The following is a 19,569-nucleotide window of genomic DNA, read 5'->3' as shown; positions in this document are numbered from 1 at the left end:
TAGATAAAAATTGCTTTAAAGAGAAGAGAACGGTTCCAAGGAGAGGAATCTAATGTATAAATGCATGACAAAATTATTTATTTATCGTCACATTTTTCTACCATACCACCGTCCACCATAGATTAGCAATGTAGGCATTAGGTAAGCAAATGAAAAAGTAGTGCACATTTTTCAACAGGTATCATCTTTCTCTTTTACTCCTATATAAATTACGTATGCCTCAGTAGCGCCATCATAGAACATTGAATGACTTTAATTTTATTTACGTAGTTTTCATGCCGATAATCGGCCAACCTCTACAGTCCATCACTTTTCATCAATTAAAAAAAAGTTGGACTGTGCATGTCTCAGAAAAATGGCGATTGATAAATTTTTGTTCATTATTTGAAAGCACAGTCCTAGGATATACAATAAAATCGTTTATTATCTGGTTGTAAAGCTGTGAACAAAACCAGGGAATGGCTGACGCTGTGGTGGAGCGGAGACCTCCCGCTCGCTTCTTTTGCCACAGGTGTAACATAGAATTTGAGGATGTTTTGCAGGTAAAATCAATAGTAAAGTTATTTTTACCATTGTATTTTGTTCTACATCCACATCGCCTCGCCGGGGCTTATAGCAGTACCGGCCAAGGTCATATTGAACGAATATCCGATTGTTATTTTGTCGGTAAAGTCAACATGGTTGTGTGAGTAACGTCTGCAAATCCTCGCAGGCAGGTCCCTGCACCTGCTGAAAAAACGAAGCCAATGGTCTCTATAAATGCCGGAACAGAGTTATCACAATCGATATCATAATTGGTGGAAAAATTACATCATGTTGAAATGTCAATACTCAATAAAAACTATTTATGGATATAGAAGGAAGTTCAGAACATCTTTTTCTAGTTAGAACTGCAACATTAAAATCGTAATATCATATTAGGATTATATTGGATCGAATGGAAATAAAATGAAAATAATGTGAATTATTGACTCCTAATGTTTCCTTTTTTTCATGTTATTTTAACAAAATTATGTTGCTTTTCAGGATTACAGATGTCCATATTGTGCGAGTGGGTTCATTGAACAGCTTGAGAGTGAGGCGGACGGCTCGGCACTCTCCGGAGATGACTTCAGTGATGCAGACATGAGCAATTTAGATGATTCAGATGATACACATCAAGTATGACCAATTACTGATTATTTTCCTTGCAGGACTTTCTCAAAGTCTACAAGGTAAACTTAGCAATTAAGATTAAACAAACATAACTAGTACACACAGTGGTGGCCCTAGCAATTTCTTTAGGTGGTGCGGGTACTGTATTTGTCAAGAATTTGTCAATTCATTCAGAACTGCCAAAGTCGACAGTGCCACATGTTGCACCACCCTAGGGTTGCTCCTGATTACACAGTTCTGAGATAGGAATCTAAATATAATGGTCCAGGGTTCGAATCCCGCTAAGGGCATTTATTTGTGTGATGAGCACAGATAGTTGTTCCTGAGTCATGGATGTTTTCTATATATTTAAGTATTTGTATATTATATTTATTGTTGTCTGAATAGCCACAACACAAGCCTTCTTGAGCTTACTGTGGGACTTAGTCAATTTGTGTAAGAGTGTCCATATGATATTTATTTATTAAATATAGACTTGACTGCCTTACAATACAGTTAATACTAAAAGGTGATCCTATTATTAAACAGTATCATGTCGTTATTATTCTTATTATCATTATAAAACCTATTAACATGTTAACAGCTGTTGGATCTCCGAATAGTAATAAATAAATAAATAAATAATTTTATTTAGATTTCTACTCATGTGGCTAGGGAATGCTCCCGGTACTGAGTTTGTATGGTCAGAACAGGGAATTCCCGGTTCTGGTACTGTATTTGTATAGAAAGCCAGTACTGGGAGCACTCCCTATATGTGGCCTTTAAAATCTGACAATTAAAATTCTATGCTCTATTCTATGACACAGGCATTCCAAGAAGTTTCTAGAAATATGTTTATATTAAAAGAACATGACAGTCATAATTATGAAAATATAAACATACCTACACTAGCCAATTTACCCACGCTATATCACATAATAACAGGTCCATGCCTTCTGTTATCAGTAACAGAAAATAAATACCTAACCGCAGTTCCTTATCTATCTTACATATGCATGTTTGCATTTTCTTTGCCACATTGAATATTATATCAATTTTTGAAGAAACTGGACTTGTATACAATTTTTTAGGTACAGTCAAAGAATTTTATTTCCTACCCATTTTATACTTTGTCACAGTGACAATAGTATGAGGTCTGTAGTAACTTTCATATTACAAAATGGGCAGGGGTGCAAAACTCCACCCTTCGGGCAAACTCGACTCCGTATGTCTGTGGCATCATAGCTCACAAATGGATGAACCAATTTGAGGCATTTTTTTTAACCAAATTCTTGTCTGTCAGGTTATCAGGTACTATATTTTAATGGAAGTATAATATCAGAGTTTTATTTTTAATTTAAATTTGTATTTTTATCTAACTAGTGCAAACTAAAATAAGAATTTGTACTAATGGTACCATCATAAATATCATAATAGTACTTTTCTAGACACTAATAAGTTTTTGGCAAAAAAAAAACATTTTTGGTACAAGCTTTTATCGCTGACTGTACTTTTCTTACGACAGACAACTAATACTCATCGAGACAATTCTAAAAACCCCTAACACAATTAGGTTGCGTTGTTTCATCACAGAGTTCCTATGGCCACCTTCTGTCTCAATCATCAGATCAGCTCGATGGTACCATAATATTGCATTGTCATCCGATTTATACATGCATGCAAAATTTCAGCTCAATCGGAAACCGGGAAGTGGATCAAATTTAACTTGCAATGTAAATCTATACCCTAGTTCACACTAAATACGCGGAAAATTTGGTTGTAATTGAGACTTTATATTTGTGCACTATGGTTCTAATTACAACAAAATTTTCATCGTAATTAGTACAAGTGTGAACTAGGGTATCAAAATATTGCAATTGAATAAATAAAAGTAAGCAAGGAAAGTTCAAAAAGTCTGTCTGTTAAGTGAAAAACTTATATTATTTATTACAAACTAAAGTCATTATCAATTACTGCCTTTTTAAAATGTCCTACATTTTGTATAGATGCATTCAAAATTAGATTTCGTAAGTCCGGATCGACATTCCGAATGTGTGAGCATTGTAGTTTGACACATGGGGCCCATATTGGTCACGGACACGTGACCTTGAGAGGGCAGCGGCCGCTCCGTTACGCGAATAACTTGACTGATTGACTCATGCTAATATGGACCAAGTTGATCAAAAGTGGACCTTATCTCTTTGCAATAAGAAATAAGATATTACTTGTTGTTTATAATATGATATGATACTTTAGCTTTAAAACTCAATTGAGTAAACGTAAAAAAATAGTGTAGTGTGGGTTATACCCACTATTCCATAATTCCCAGAAACTAACTTTGCCGGCTATGAACCTACTACTATGTATTGAAGGGCAGGGCGTACGACGTTCGTAACTACTTAATGGGACTTATCGAACGGGAATTACCCGTAATAGGATAAACTCCTGTCATTGATTTTGATACGATTTTCATTGTTATAGAGTGCTTGGTATACGTTCTTACGTATTGATTACCTTTGAAATTGATATAAAAAGTGTCCCAAAATTTCTATACATTTTTCATTTTATCCATCCGTTTATCCGTCATAGAAAGTCTATGAAAATTTTACGTGTTTAGGTGGCTGCCGTTCCTCAACCCACAGCGCGGCAGCTGCCGGCCACGAGGGATTATCGTCCTTAACCTTTTGAACGTCACAGACGTCAACGAAAAATCGTGACAACGACGCCAAAGACGGCATTTCACGTCAATCGTTTTTTGATGAAAATCTACTGAAAAACACTCCACTTTTAGGTTGGCATTATTTATTCACAAAACTAAATTTTACCCCCGTGGCGTCAGTGGCACGGCAAATGGATGCGCCGTTTGGCGTTCAAAAGGTTAACCACTTTATGAGTTATCGTCTGGGATGCGATGACTGACGAAATTTGCGAAAATAGACCGCGGCTATCATGAATTAAATACGAACCCTCTATAGACCCACAATGCCATGCAAAAAGGCCCAGTTACAGCAGTTTTCTCTATTCTAAAAACTTTCAGTTTGCGCCACGTAAGGTCCACCGATGTTCAGATAAGCGTGTTTAATACAACTAGTACAGTCGCCATCAGATATATAGGAGCGGCCAAGGTGCTCAAAGATATCTGAACGCCCACTCTTAACGCCTTGACAATAGAGGCGTATTCAGAAATTTGTGGGCACCTTGGCCGCTTTGATATATCTGATGCCGACATTAAAAGCAACAAAAGAAGACAGATTAAAATAGTGTTAGATACACCACATTACCTACTGAGTAAATGGAATTATTGTCGCGACCTTGGATTTTGCTTATCATTTCGCATCACGACTACGTCACTGATTAACTGATACGTTTGTTGTTCAATTGATCTGTTGTATGGATGTCTCAATACAATGTATCTATGACGGCCTCCTAGTCTAGTCGGTAGTGACCCTGCCTACGAAGCAGGAGGTCCCGGGTTGGAATCTTGGTAAGGGCATTTATTTGTGTGTTTATCATAAATATTTGTTCCTAAGTTATGGATGTTTTCTATGTATATAAGTATTTATATATATCGTAAAATGGCAAATGCCGGTATAACGCGAGGAAGAAGAAGATATTATATATATCGTCATCTAGTACCCACAACACAAGCCTTATTAAGCTTACCGTGGGACTAGGACGATCTGTGTAAAATTGTCCTGTAATATTTATTTATTTATTTATCTATTTGAATTGTGCTGCCGATACAATAATGCACGACTAAACATCTTCATGGATTATATCTGATGAACAATACATCTCTTACAAATATAAATAACATTAACACCAAATTTTTCAGAAAAAGGTACCACATTGGGGCAACTTTGTAACTGCCAACTCTTTTTAGAACAGTCGCCATCAGATATATCGGGGCGGATAAGGCGCTCACAAATATCTGAACACGTCTCTATTGTCAAGGCGTTAGAGTGCGTGTTCAGATATTTTTCAGCACCTCGGACGCTCCAATATATCTGATGGCGACTGTACAGGTATTTTGCACACTTGCTCGCAAAATGCTGAAACAACTGACTGTCTTGAGTCTCATACAGATTATTGCTACCAAACTTATTTTTTTTGGATATGTACACGATTTTATTGTCTCCTGTAGGTACATAGAAGGTAGGATCGTATAGAAGTGGTATACGCGTGCCTTCGTGAGGGACAAAACATACGCAAATGCGACACTATGATTGGTCGAATTCATTTGTTGCCCACCATAATCCATACTAAAAAAACGGCGGGGAACAAATAAAATGTGAGAATGTGACAAGGACAAACAATAATAGCTCTTTCGCTGCTACTCCTACTGAAAGATACACAAGACTATCCTGTTCGGTCACTTCTCCCCACCCTCATGCCAGATCCAGTTTTAATACTAGATTCATGTGTAGGTACGTCTTTACACGTCTTTCAAGTCCTTCCTCTTCGAGACTTGTAATGTACCATCGCCCACACTGTTAACTGTCCATCAGTAGGTAAACCTTATTACAAAAGGCATAAGGTCCACCGATGGACAGAAGAGTGTTGCTGTTTGGACTCGAGCTCAATGTGGTTGTTCTTTTTCCTAAGGCCACCTTTTTGACTGCATTAGAGTTAAATAAGTGGATATAAGTGTGTATATGTTTCTAATCTTCTCGTATGTTGTATTTCCAGAGCGCCAGCCACCCGATGCTGAGTGACTTGGCGTTTCTTATGTCAGGAGGGCGACACCGGTAAGCGTTACAGACATAAAACCTTACATTAAACATAATTTCATTGCGATTTCTTGTTCTCCAAAGAGTGTAAATGTTTAGGTGCGTGCCGGGGGTCATTTCTCGAACGGTATTAGTCTAATATTATTAGTGTGTTGCCATGGTAACCCATACGATTTGACAGTTCGTGGACTAATAATATTAGTCTAATATCGTTCTAGAAATGGGCTCCTGTCAAGTCGTATGGGTTCCTGCACTGCATGCGCCCTGTATATCTTTTTTACGCGAACAGTTGGGGAGCCTTCCGCTAACCCAAGCAATCGCATTCGTAACGCTTTCGCCAATGGGATGGGCAACTGTCAAAGGTCTGCATAGATGGCCCTAGCATAGCTTTTACTTGTTTGTTCTATGAGATTTGTCTTAAAGGGTCTATCTGTTTCATCCAGGTCCAGGCAACAAAGTTACAAAAAACAAGAATTTGACACAATTCTATAGTTCGTTTTTTTTAGCAATAGAAATAAGGTAAACAATCTTGATGTCTTTTTATTGAAAAACACGTTTTAAAAATAAGTCACGGCACATATGCAACAATTATGAATCTAAGGGTTGTTTCACACGTACCACAACCACACGACAACCACAACACGTGGTCGGGCGCATATTTTGTATGTTTAATGAATAGTACAATTCACACGTAACCACAACCACACCACTACCACAACACGTGGTCGGGCACATATTTTGTATTTTTAATGAATTACTATTCACACGTAACCACTGCTTGACCGCATTTTAACGCTGCGACGTGGTGTGGTTGTGGTACGTGTGAAACAACCCTAATACGATAATTTATATTCATCTGCTTTCATAAGTAATAGTTACTGATTTTAAAAAAGCATTTTTTAATTAAAAGACATGTCAAGATTGCTTACCTTCTTTCTAATGCTAAAAAAACGGACTGTAGGGATTGACCGGTAAAAAACCCACGCTGTCGCCATCTATTAATAGTTATTTGTTTTACAAGGGGGCAAAGTTGTTTAACCGCTCGTGCTAATATTGATACCCGAGTAAGGGGCTGTCCATAAATTACGTCATCGATTTTTGACGATTTGTGACCCCCCCCTAAAATCATCCAAAAATCATGCTTCGAATGACCCCGTTTCCTCCTACGTCATGCTACTGATGTCCAGACCCCCCCCCCCCCCCCCCCCCCAATTTGTAATGACGTAATTTATGAATAGCCCCTAAGCGAAAGATTCCAAAATTGAACCACGAGTGTAGCGAGTGGTTCGAAAAATGGAATCTTGAGCATTGCGAGGGTTTCAAAGCACGAGGGTTAAACAAAATTTGCCCCCGAGATAAACACAAAATTTTTCACCACACCAACCCGAAGCAAATATTAAATGTAAAATATCAAACAAAATAAATTCAAATGAATGTTATTCAATATTTATCATCCAAAATCATCATTTAAAAGTTTCATTTCAATTTCATTCAATTCTACCAGCAAACATAAGAAAACAACTCAAAATTTGCATTTGATTACTTTGCCTCACATGTGAATTACTGATAGCAAAGTGCAACTTTGCTATCCGTTTTTGAAGTGCAAAGTAAGCCGTTCCGAGCTGGTGTGGTGAAAAATACTTCAACCCATTATGGACGCGACTTTTCAAGTCCTATTCTGATTGGGATGTGGTTACAGCGGCGGCGGGCGGCCGGAGACCCTGCTGGAGCAGCTGGTGTACTCCATCAGCGGCAGCGGCCCGCTGGGCGGCGCCGCCGTCACCGCCGGCGCGCCGTTCGTGCTCGTCGGTGCGCCCGGCGACTACGTCTTCGGCGGCGAGGGTGAGTTAACATGCCTATAGTGATTTTATTGGCTGACCATTTTCTTAAGGGGTGAATATTGTAGGTCATGCGGAACAACTTTTACGGTTCATTATCTGAGAATATGTCTTAGCTTTTTATACAGTCAGCAGCAGAAGTTGCTATGCGAGCGAGGTGTTCAAAATTACCTTGACACGCTCTTATTCTCTTTACAATAATGTCGCGTCAACATGCCGCCGCCCGCTTAGCAATTTCTGCTGCTGACTGTATGGGTCGCGGACACACAGTTACGGACTGCTCGTGTTAAGTGTCTCCCACACTGTGGTCTTGACATTTTACTCCAAAAGCAGGTAAGGTAAACTTGACATTGATATTTTGCGCGAAAAACAGGGGGCTATTGTGCTGCTCCCTCTCGTACGGTACGCCCTCTAAGTTACGATGACCAATGACCATGTTAATTTTTTTAAACATGATATATAATTTGCATTTCCCAGGTTTAGACGCGGTGGTGACACAGTTATTAGGACAGCTTGAGAACGCGGGGCCTCCGCCGCTGCCCCGGGAACAAATCGCCGCCATACCCAGTGAGGCCGTCACAGAAGAACAGGCCGCGGCCAACACATCATGCTCAGTGTGTTGGGAGAACTTCCAGTTGGGTGAGCCTCTTGGTTATTTATGTGTGCTTGGTACTTTAATCATTGTCGAGGGGTTAGATCGCTGCTATTATACCTAGTGTGGTCGTGACGGAAGGACAAACAGGCCGCAGCAAATACATCTTGTTCAGTGTGTTGGGAGAACTTCCATTCCAGTAGACGTAGATTAATACTCTTTGTTACATATGTGTGCCCTGGTACTTTGTTATATTCTGCTGATACATTCGATATCTTCAGTCCGTTAGAGAGAAACTTCGTGGCAAATGTGTCATAAACCGTCAAATCAGGAATTGAACAATTAAGACAGTGGTGGATTAACTGTGCTGCAGAAACTTATTATAAATAGAGTCATCATTACAAAAGAAGGACAATAAGGTTATCATTCAGTGAATTATACTTACAATAAAGTTTATAAATTATTAGATATTTTATAGTCATAACCGTTAAAACTGTAATTTGTCACGATTTTGTTGGGTCGATTATGGGGTCTAACACGTTTAGTAGATTTGTTGAAATATTGCCGTGTTATTTCCAGGCGAGATGGTGTCTAAGTTGCAGTGCGAGCACATATTCCACTCGACGTGCATAGAGCCGTGGCTGCAGCTGCACGCCACGTGCCCCATCTGCCGGCGCTCGCTGCTCACGGAGGAGCCTCAAGCCGAGGTCCCCGCCGACCAGGAGCCCCCCGCGCCGCCGCCCCGCCCCAGCTCCACGAGTGAGTATCACCCGGGGACCGTGAAACACGCGCGCGAGCGCCAGGAGTTTGCACGCTTGACGGAGACGTCACAAGTATGGCGGTCGGTGAGCGTGCACGTTCGTGACTCAGAGCTGTACAAGCTACATGTCGACGGCCGCTCCGTTTTGGCTTAGCTCTATATATCTGCCCTGCTTATCGCATGTACTTGCACGAAAAACATCGTTTAAATATAGACGGTCAAGCAAATCTTGTCAGTAAAAAAAGGCGCGAAATTCAAATTTTCTATGGGAAGATATCCCTTCGCGCCTACATTTTTCAAATTTGCCGCCTTTTTCTACTGACAAGATCTGCTTGACCAAGTATAAAGAACTTATTCAAAGAGAACACGATAAACAATTGCATGTCTTTCCAACTGCGATTACTGCAAATGTTGTTAGCACGGCAGATATGAGTACTGTAATATGGACAACATTTTCGGAGAAGCGGGTAGTGCATGAATTTGTATTTGTATACAACTAAACACGTGATTATGTGTACAGTGGGCAGCATGCCGACGGTGCGGCTGCGGCGGCTGGCGCGGCGCCGGGCGCCGGGCGCGGCGTGGGACGCGGCCGCGGACTCGTCGTCGTCCTCCGACGCGTCCGTGACGGCCGGCGGGCTGTGGGCCGGCCCGCAGGGGGGCTCCACGTCCACGTCGTCGCTCAACTCCGCCGCCACCGACACGTCGCGCGACAACATGTACAACATGGACATTGACTTCGACTAGGGGCGCCGCCGCGGCCGCCAGCCCGGCGCCGCGCCGGCGTGCGTGCGGACTGTGTGAGCCCGCCGGCCGGCTGCGGATACCTGTGCGCGTGTGATGCTACCCTGGTACGTTCGGGAGACGGACCCAACTAAATATTCGCTTTATTTTGAGAGTGGAGAGTTCTGATAACCGGTCGGAGGTGAAAACGAATCAGAAAAAGTGATTAAAGTTGTAATAGTAATAATCGTTGAAATAATATTAAAACTAGAAACTCATTTTACGGAACTAGATGCACTAAAATCTCACTACAAAATAAATACCTCAAAGAATTAGCTTGGCGAGCCCCCTAACAAAACAAAAAATTCACAAAAGAAACTTACGCTTTATAATCGCAACGAAATACTGAACTCAGCCCAATATGTACCAGCAAACTGCAACATACAATCAGAATCTTATCCACATCCAGAGGTGCCCTCTGTATGAAAGTACGTTACGACTAGAAATGCTCACACAAAGCCCAGAATTAAATAAAATAAAACTACTACACTTTAAATAAATATTATTACTAGTATCTCTGTGAGTTTGTAATAGACCTCGCGAACCCCCATGGCTCCGCCTCTTGAAAAACTTCCAAAAACTGAATCCACAAAAAAAACATTATAATTATCGAACCTGCTAACCAAATTTCGCGAGAATAGATTGAAAAATACGACTTGTAGACGAGAACATCCGGACATACGAAAGAATTTTTACCCAAGCTAAAACGGAAACCTTTGCATTTGGTCCATATAACCACTTTAACTAGAAAAATTTATAAAGATAACATAAGCTGCATATCTAATCGTCACATTCTATTTATATGCAGATGTATATATACGCTCGCCTTAAGAACTCTCTGCTCTTTTATTTTTTCATGCTTTCCTTTCTTGTTCAAGATTGAAAATCATGTGAAATGTTCAAGGAGGTAAAGGCTAAAAAGAATAGTAAAGTACAAATGTCGCGCAGGCCTACGTCGCCCGCTCCGTCGACCTCCGCTGTTGGTACTTTAGGGTTAAATTAAACAAGATTCATAGTAATTAAAGTTATTTAAATGAACGAATGCGGAACTATGAGTATCTATGGTTGTCTGAATTAATACCGTTGTGCGATCGAAAAAATATAAAGAGGTAATATTATTAACACGTAATTATTATTTAAATACCTAGTATAGTCGTTCGTTTTCAAGCTGGTCCTTACGGCTAACTCTTTGTCTATTGTAAGTAAAACCGCACGTGCTACTACCTGCAAAAATACGTTCGGTCATTGTCGTATAATTCTAATTGGCATCTGAGCGCCGGCTAGTCCAACGCTAAAAAAACGCACCTTTGTTACGCATCTCGATGACACTCGGTAACCGTAGAGGCCACACACAGCCTCGCAAGATATTTTTCCATTAGTTCATTTTGAATCTTATTGCAATTTCCATAGGAGTTGTAATTCAATAACCGGTTAAAGTGACCCAACCTTTTTTATGCAGGTAAGTAGCACGTGCAGTTTTACTTACAATAGACAATGAGTTAGCCGTAAGGGCCAGCTCGAAAACTAATGACTATAACGGAGTGGACTTTGAAAAAGTTCCGTTTCCTATATAACGAGCTGCAGAACTGCAAAATTGTCTTTGTGTATAGACTTTCAGCTGTAACAAATTGTTTAATGCGTTATTTTCGTGTAAATTTTGTAAATAAATGTAATTGTAAGCCTTTGTTGCGTATAATAAATTTATGGGTATACTTGCATTGCCTAGTGTGCCAGACACTTATGGCGTTATTCATAAACGCGCTACAAGCCCCAATAAGCTATTGATCATTTGTCACATTCTGTCATTTTGACTTGTGTATTTGTTAGAAAGGGATAAAATATAATTTAACTAATTGAGGCTTGTATACTTTTATGAATAATGGGGTTATGTCGATTGCATAAGCCGTGAGTCCTCCCCAATGTCTTTGTTGGAAGCTAAAATATATTTGAAGCACTCTGTGTTTTGGATTTGTACTCACGGACAGTTAAAAATGTCAATGGCGCTGTGAACTGCGTGAATAGCGTTATTTTCAACCTATATCATTAGTTATATTATTTTTGTATTAACAACTTTTACTCTGATTGAGGTACTTTTTAGTAGTTTCAGGGAAATGATACTTTTTGCCTGGATATTAACTAATCTTAGGGTGCGTTCAGATCTGGCGAAGGTTTAATCTTCTAACTGCTATAGTTCGTTTTTTTAGCATTAGAAATAAGGTAAACAATCTTGATGTGTATTTTAATTGAAAAGCACATTTTAAAAATAAGTTACGGTAAATATGTAACAATTATGAATCTAATACAATCATTTATGTTGTTCTGCTTTCATAAGTAATAGTTGTTACTGATTTATTAAAAGCGTTTTTCAATTAAAAGACATGTCAAGATCGCTTACCTTCTTTCAAGTTCTTTCTAATGCTAAAAAAAACGAACTATACAGTCTGACAAGGAAGTGGAACATTCGATTTCTTGTGAAATATATGTCAAAACGAATAAATCGTTGAGAGACAACCAAAATTCACTAATTGCAAAAAAAACAACCTTGTTATGTTTCTATTACGGCTCACTATGGTTCTGAACTTGGGGGAGCAATTAGTAAGTTTTGGTTGTCACTAAACTTGACGAAAATGGTTGCATAATTGTCACATAATATATTTATTTAGGTATAGTAACTAGATCTGGATCAATCTTAGGATTTACTGGGTTTCCTTGAAACGAATGAGAAGTCGTCCCATTGAACGAAATATACGCGAAGAATTAACAGACTTCCTTTAACCCTTTTCCAGGCATACTACGAATTATCGACCACATACGCGCCAATAGAATTTCAACTTTAGCATTCCGATTTAAGGTTCAAATTAGATTGACTTTCTGGAAATGTGTCTTGCCTTCAAATGAATCATCAAAGTGGATTAACTGGAATACATTTGGATTTTTCGCGAAAACCTTGTAGGTTGGTGCGGCTTGGAAAAGGGGTAAAGAAGCGCGTTGGAAAACGCAAAGTTCTTTGCAAAGTTATTCGCGTGTTTGTTACTGAAAATACCGAAATCGAAAGAGTTGTAACGATTGTGAGAGACTGGTGTGTATGTGCTGCTGCACCAAGTTTGAGGCAATGTGAAATAAAACTTACTTCGGTCACCCATCTACCGAGTTTTCCTAATGGTTACTTTTTAATACCTCGTAGCGTGGACGAATAAAGGGGCCCAATGATTAACAGTCCGCCGGACGGTATCGGCCTGTCAGTTAGAACAAAATTTTGACAGTTCCGAACAACTGACAGGCCGATACCGTCCGGCGAACTGTTAATCAGTGGGCCCCTTAACAAGAAGACTGACGATGTCTATACAAAATTTCGTTGCTCCAACATTCAGCGCCATCTATTGAACGGAAGTAGAGTTGTTTTGACTAGATGTCTAAGGGTGGTATTTCACCTATCCAATTTCTTTGTCCAATGTGTATTTTGTCTCGCATTTTGCTTAATGAGAGAGTGAGACGCAATGACATTGGACCAAGATTTCGGACAGATGGAATACCACCCTAAGCGCCGAATAAAATGGATGGAACCGAGACCTGCTTCAAAATAACACAACTTTCCTTGAATAGATGGCGCTGCGGATCCGAAACTAGAGGTCTAAGCGCTTCACGAGATGGATAGAGTTGAGGATGGTATTCCACCTATCCAATATATTTGTCCAATGTACTTTGCGTCTCACTATCTTAAGCAAAATGTGAGACGCAAATACACAATGGACCAAGAATTGGACAGGTGGAATACCACACTGAGACTTGTTGGCTTACTCCCTCAAACTCACGCATGTGTACTGTGTCCTCTAAGTTTAGCCTACGTAAATTCGGAAGTAGATAACGGGCATTTCATTAGTGTATGTCATAGACTAGAAATCCTCTAGACGGAGTTTAGAGCAATTATTTCATGAAACCGATGCTGCCAAAAATACGGGGGTGCGGGGGACGAGGTGAGCGAGGTCCCGTGCCGTGATTGGTCCGTTCAAAGACACGGACGTCACACAAAGACACTTTTGACTCGAAAATGGAGTAAAACTACCGTATTTGTGGTAGAGGGGGTAGAGCTACTGTGCTCAGTCTGGAGGATGTCTTGTCTGTGGTGTATGTGTTGGTCACCACTGGCACTCACAATTGTGTCGCTTAACTTCGAACTCGGGTAAATCCATTCGACCCTCTCAGCAAATGTCTACCCTATTACCTTTTCTTAATACCAAAATCGCATAATCTGACAGATGGATTTACCCGAGTTTGAAGTTAAGCGACTCAATTAGCGAACGATGTTCGATAAATGCTGTAACTGTCCTCCTGTAGAAAAACCGTCTAACTTTCATACAAGCAAATAACGAACTAACCGGTTTGGTGCACTCTAATAAAACTGATGATAAAATTGATAAACAATACAAAATAAACACAAAGTTAATCCAATCCAATCGAAATGATTTAAAAGAGCTGGAACGGAAAGGCCTGCAGGTAAATGTAAACTTAATGAGCGGACAGATGCACGGACACGCGCGGGTAACGCGTGCCTGTTGCCTTAAAAACATGCTGACCGCTGTTTTTCGTGTAAGTGTACGCATCCATTTGCCGTGCCACTGACGGCACGGGGTAAAATTTAGTTTTGTGAATAAATAATGCCAACCTAAAAGTGGGGTGTTTTTCAGTAGATTTTCATCAAAAAACGATCGACGTCAAATGCCGTCGTTGTCACGATTTTGCGTTGACGTCAATTGCCGTCTATGGCGTTCAAAGGGTTAATGAGGTTAAAACTCACAATACATTGGCTCTAATAAATGAAACCCAATAAAAGTTTGTAGGTACCTATAATATACCATCTACGATATATCTTTCGCTTCACTTCGCAAATCATGATACCAATTTGCAACATAAATAAAAAATATATCTACTAAAACAAGTGCATTTTACGTTTACCTACTATGGGAAATATTCTCGAACGAGAACATTCCCTATAGAAAACGGAGAACGTTCTCGTGAACGGCACAACTATTATACCACACTAGGTATACTAACGATTTGCACAGCAGCACTGCTTTAACCCATTGACCGCCACAGACGGCTGTGGACGTCATCGGAAAGTCTTGCCAAGGACGCCAACGACGGCGACAGCCGTCAGCTTCGCCAATTCAATAGGGATTTACGCGAGACTCCGTAAAGTTCAATTTCGCTTAAATAATCGCGATCACGGCATATTCGCGCGCCGTCTGGCGTTCAAAGGGTTAAACCGTGAAAGGGTGTAAAATGGTAATTTAGGAAAGCGAAGTCGCAGTCTCGGTGGAAGGGCTCTGACCCTGTACCTGTTAGTCTTCGATGCTGTTGTTAAAATATAGACGGTCAAGCAAATCTTGTCAGTAGAAAAAGGCGCGAAATTCAAATTTTCTATGAGACGATATCCCTTCGCGCCTACATTTTTCAAATTTGCCGCCTTTTTCTACTGACAAGATCTGCTTGACCAACTATAGATGGTGCTGATGTACACTCACCTGCAATAATATGTTATTCTTCGAAAGCCGCAAAAACATGTGGCACGTTCTTATTGCTCTACAAATAAGATCGTGTCAGATATTTGTGCGGCCTTCGTTGTGTAACATAATATTGCAGATGACTGTACAGTCAACTGTAAAAATATGGGTGGAGCCAACTTATTCAAAAATATGTCCCATAGTTCTTAATTCGCTGACATAAGAGCTATGGCACATATTTTTGAGATGATTTGTGCACCCATATTTTTACAGTTGACTGTACCTAATACGAATGGAGTTACCGCATAATAATGTATGGAGATATGCAGCGCTATCTACGTCAGTTGCCAAATTCTAAGCACGATTTTTTCTTTTACTTTAAAACTCTCTTCTTCAATGAGTTGGTGAATAACTTTTTGACATTTATCTGGAGTCTGTCTAAAAATCCGCATCGCAGAAAAATAGGGAATTGCCCAATATAAACGGCCTATTTTCATAGAGTGCAGAGTTAGCTTGGTTTCGATCTATGGTTTCGCACTATTTATGAAATAAAAGACTCCATCTGTTATGTTGACAGTCATGTCAGTGTAGTTAATTCGAAAGATTTTTCAGTTTGTTGTGACAAAATATTTGTGTTGTGTTCATACCAGGGGTCAGTGATTGTAGTGATTTTGGACTATACCACCATCGCTGCGAGCCACTGCGCGTACGTAAACCTTTAAAACCTCACAAACCTGCCACTCTCATTGAAAACGCAGCAAACAGCTGATGCCGAACCAGTTATAATAATCTTAGCACCGTATCAGTGAGTAAACATGCATGTTAAAAATCTGACGCACACCTGCTATCATTCATGTATTATAGCTATTGGCTAAAGCAAGTTTATAAGAGATACCTAAACATAGGTAAACCCCTAAGGCCCGATGCACCATCCCACTAACCCGGGGTTAACCGGTTAAACCGTTAACGCAGTGTCAAATTGTACTGTAACCATGGCAATTCCAGGTGTAACCGGTTAACTCCAGGTTAGTGGAAGGATGCAAGTGGGACATGTTTCTCGATGAGTTTAATAAGCTCGATTTACGGCTGCGTAAGTTGTAAAACCTTTTTATATTGCCAATATTGTATTCAACGGAGCTTTTAATGTTTCAAATCTGAGCTTAAGCCGTTTATGTCCCGTTTGCATTTGCTGACGACACGAATGATTCTTCACGGTAAAAATAAATACGTTTGACGATAAAGGAAGTTTTATGGGCGATTAAAAAATAATCAAAAAGGGATGCTAGAAAAAAGTTTAATAGATAGCCACGTGGCACCCACACCGGGCCAAAGCTTTCAATCTAAGACAGCTGCCTTAAGAAGGTTATTATCCTAGGCGCTTCTACCTCAACCGCGCGCGGGTTAACAAAGGCGTCAGCTGCCCGCCAGCTTGCGTCGTAAAAAATAGGCCAATAATTCCATGCGAAAAAAACTTAAAGAAATGTTAAAGATGGCAGGTGCGCCGCCAGCTGTGAGCGCACCTTGGCCCGCAGCGCCGCTCCCTAAAACGGCTTAAGTGTATTCCCGGGCGCAAGCCTCTTACGCGCTTTCGGGCAGCCGCCATAATGGCCGGCCTGCTGCCGCGGTCAAACACATCGCTTTTGTTTCCTTTTGTGCCCCGAACATTAGCCTTTATCCAGGGCCAAACGCATAACTTATGCAAACTCTCATCGCTTTTGCACACTCCTGCGGAATTTCAACTGTATCACCGAGCGGAGAGGTTTTGTTTACAATGACATAATTAATAAGACGACAGAGTGCAAGAGTTATGATTTGACTTGCAATTGTAATGGCGGCACCTCGACAACATCCTTTGTTATCAGTGAAAGTGGCATATTTACGTAATTAACCGTAATTTCCCTGCACCTATGTAATTTAAATTTGTATTTTATTGATTGAGTGATTATTACTTGATCGAAAATCCAAACTTTGTAACTTAGCAAACTTTGCATTAAACTTAAACTTTATAGTTTTATCCAAACCATCGACTTTTGTAAATTTGACTCATAACATAACCACCGCTGTAACTCAGACGATCCCGCTAGAGTCGCTAGACCAAACCAATCCAACTTGCTAAACAATCTTTCCGATCCAGGAATGTAGGTACTTATTCTGAATCGTCGACGCAAACAACTAGAATAGGTCCTTTCTTCCTTTGCCTTTCGACTATGACCCTTGCGCACAGCGTGTATTGCGAAACTGAGAAAACGAATTCCTTGCTTGAATGCTTTTAGCTTTGATGATTTTGCTTGGAAATTGCATCTGTCAGATTGGACCTGAGAGTACAAGTTTAATTAAACATTTAAAATACCCCTGCGACTGCACTTTGACCTGAAACTTAAACTGCTTTGCTCGAAGCAAAATCAAAAGGACTTTGTTCTAAAGAACTGCCTTTCAGTTTAATTTAGGAATGATGGTCTGTTCAATAAAACTGTAACGTCTTAGCTTTCGCAAAGCGACATCACTCACTTTCGGCACATATCATTGTTTTAAATCAGTTTCAGTGACTTTAATCTTTACGATGGTGTGTGTAAGTAGGTACTTACATACATAATAAATAATAGTACTAGGTACAGAAGACTCACTCTCGAACAAAACGCGTCTGTTACTATCAGGACAGATATGGCCGCTAGGTGGCGACAGCGCCACGCGCGGCTTATGGCCAACTTCTTACCAGTGGTAACTACCGGGAATTGTTTTCCCACCTTTTACCACTGGTAACTACTGGGAAAAAAAAAACCCATTAGTTACCACCAACTCGGCTTGGTGGTAACTACTGGTAAAAGGTGGGATTTTTTTTCCCAGTAGTTACCACCAAAATATTGTTAGAATTCAATACTAATAAAAACAGTATAAATAGTATAGTATAAATGTAGCGTGCTGTAATAAATAATTATGTGCCAGTTAGTGATTCAGTAAACTGCTTTAAAAGTGATCAAAAATATTAAAACAGTTTTACCGGTATAAGTGTAGAATTCAATACTAATAAAAACAGTATAAATAGTATAGTATAAATGTAGCGTGCTGTAATAAATAATTATGTGCCAGTTAGTGATTCAGTAAACTGCTTTAAAAGTGATCAAAAATATTAAAACAGTTTTACCGGTATAAGTGTAAAAACTAAAATAGGAGAGTCTCATTCTAGTTAAATCGAAATTAACTTATTATCCGGATTAAATTTATCTTATGAAATATAATTTGAATTACATATTTATACAAACGAACAAACAAATCAGTCAAAAACCGACAGAACTGATTTCGTTTTATTATTTACATCTACTTTATTTCGTTCTATTATATTATAACACGACGCAGAACTGGAATATGTAGGTTTGGACTGGAGTATGTTATTCATAATTTGTAGTCAGGCTACATAAGGGCATGGTTGTTATTAAAACCGCTTAGGGCGCGCTTCGGATGGGCTGACTGCTCGGACTAACCAGCATAGGCTCGCATTCCAATTACGCTCGGGTAGTACATCGCTCGGTCATGTTAAGCTGGTTGGCTCGATTGCTTAAACACCCACGCTAGCGGGATGATAATAACACTCTATCAGAGGGGCATCAGGTACTATACGTACACTTCTTTTTTTGTATTTAACTTTTATTCTTTTGGTCCTTATGGAAAATATGTTTATTGGAAGAACGTGTAAGTAATTAAAATCACATAAAACAACCTTACATTGAGTACGACGAAGGAGCAAGAGGGCGTCAGGCTAAGAGCAAAAATCAGAAAAAGAGTAAAATAATAATTATGTACTTTATCTGATTTTGACGGCGATGGCGTGCGAATGCGAACGTCTATAAAACCTGGTAGAGTTGGGAATGTGAATGTGTTCTTGCAATTAAATTTGGTATAGATGTTTTTAAGTTTTCTTAATATTTATCACGGTAAAGTAAGAAACAATGTAGGACCATCAAAATTTATTAAATAAGAGCTATGGTAATACCTTATGCATATTTGATAGGTTACAAACTTGAATGGCTTATCGCAATATAAGTATAAATAATATCGGTACCTAATGCCTTGTAATTGCTAAACAATCGTTTAGTTCCTAAATATCCTTTGTGTTATTCTTATTAAATAACACGAGTGCAAAAAGGCCGAACCGAGTGTGGCGCGCACCGCGCACCCTTTTGTTCTTAACCGCCGTGTCGGCCGTGTCTGACCCTTGCGAAATATCCTTTGTTTG

At 39.7% G+C, this 19,569-nt stretch overlaps 1 protein-coding gene across 1 annotated transcript; it reads left to right on the top strand.

Annotated features, from left to right (window-relative positions):
• The first annotated feature begins 304 nt into the window (after nt 1–304).
• On the top strand, nt 305–12,979 carry LOC134798847 (E3 ubiquitin-protein ligase RNF115-like). Its single transcript, XM_063771238.1, has 7 exons — nt 305–542; nt 1,027–1,161; nt 5,824–5,882; nt 7,564–7,706; nt 8,180–8,341; nt 8,874–9,053; nt 9,575–12,979. Exons 1-7 carry the CDS (start codon nt 459–461, stop codon nt 9,799–9,801), a joined length of 990 nt encoding a protein of 329 aa, XP_063627308.1. The 5' UTR covers nt 305–458; the 3' UTR covers nt 9,802–12,979.
• Nucleotides 12,980–19,569: the final 6,590 nt, after the last annotated feature.

This window comes from Cydia splendana, chromosome 17 (assembly GCF_910591565.1).
Source record: "Cydia splendana chromosome 17, ilCydSple1.2, whole genome shotgun sequence".
Lineage (NCBI taxonomy): Eukaryota > Metazoa > Arthropoda > Insecta > Lepidoptera > Tortricidae > Cydia > Cydia splendana.
This window is presented reverse-complemented; position numbering and strand designations above follow the sequence as displayed.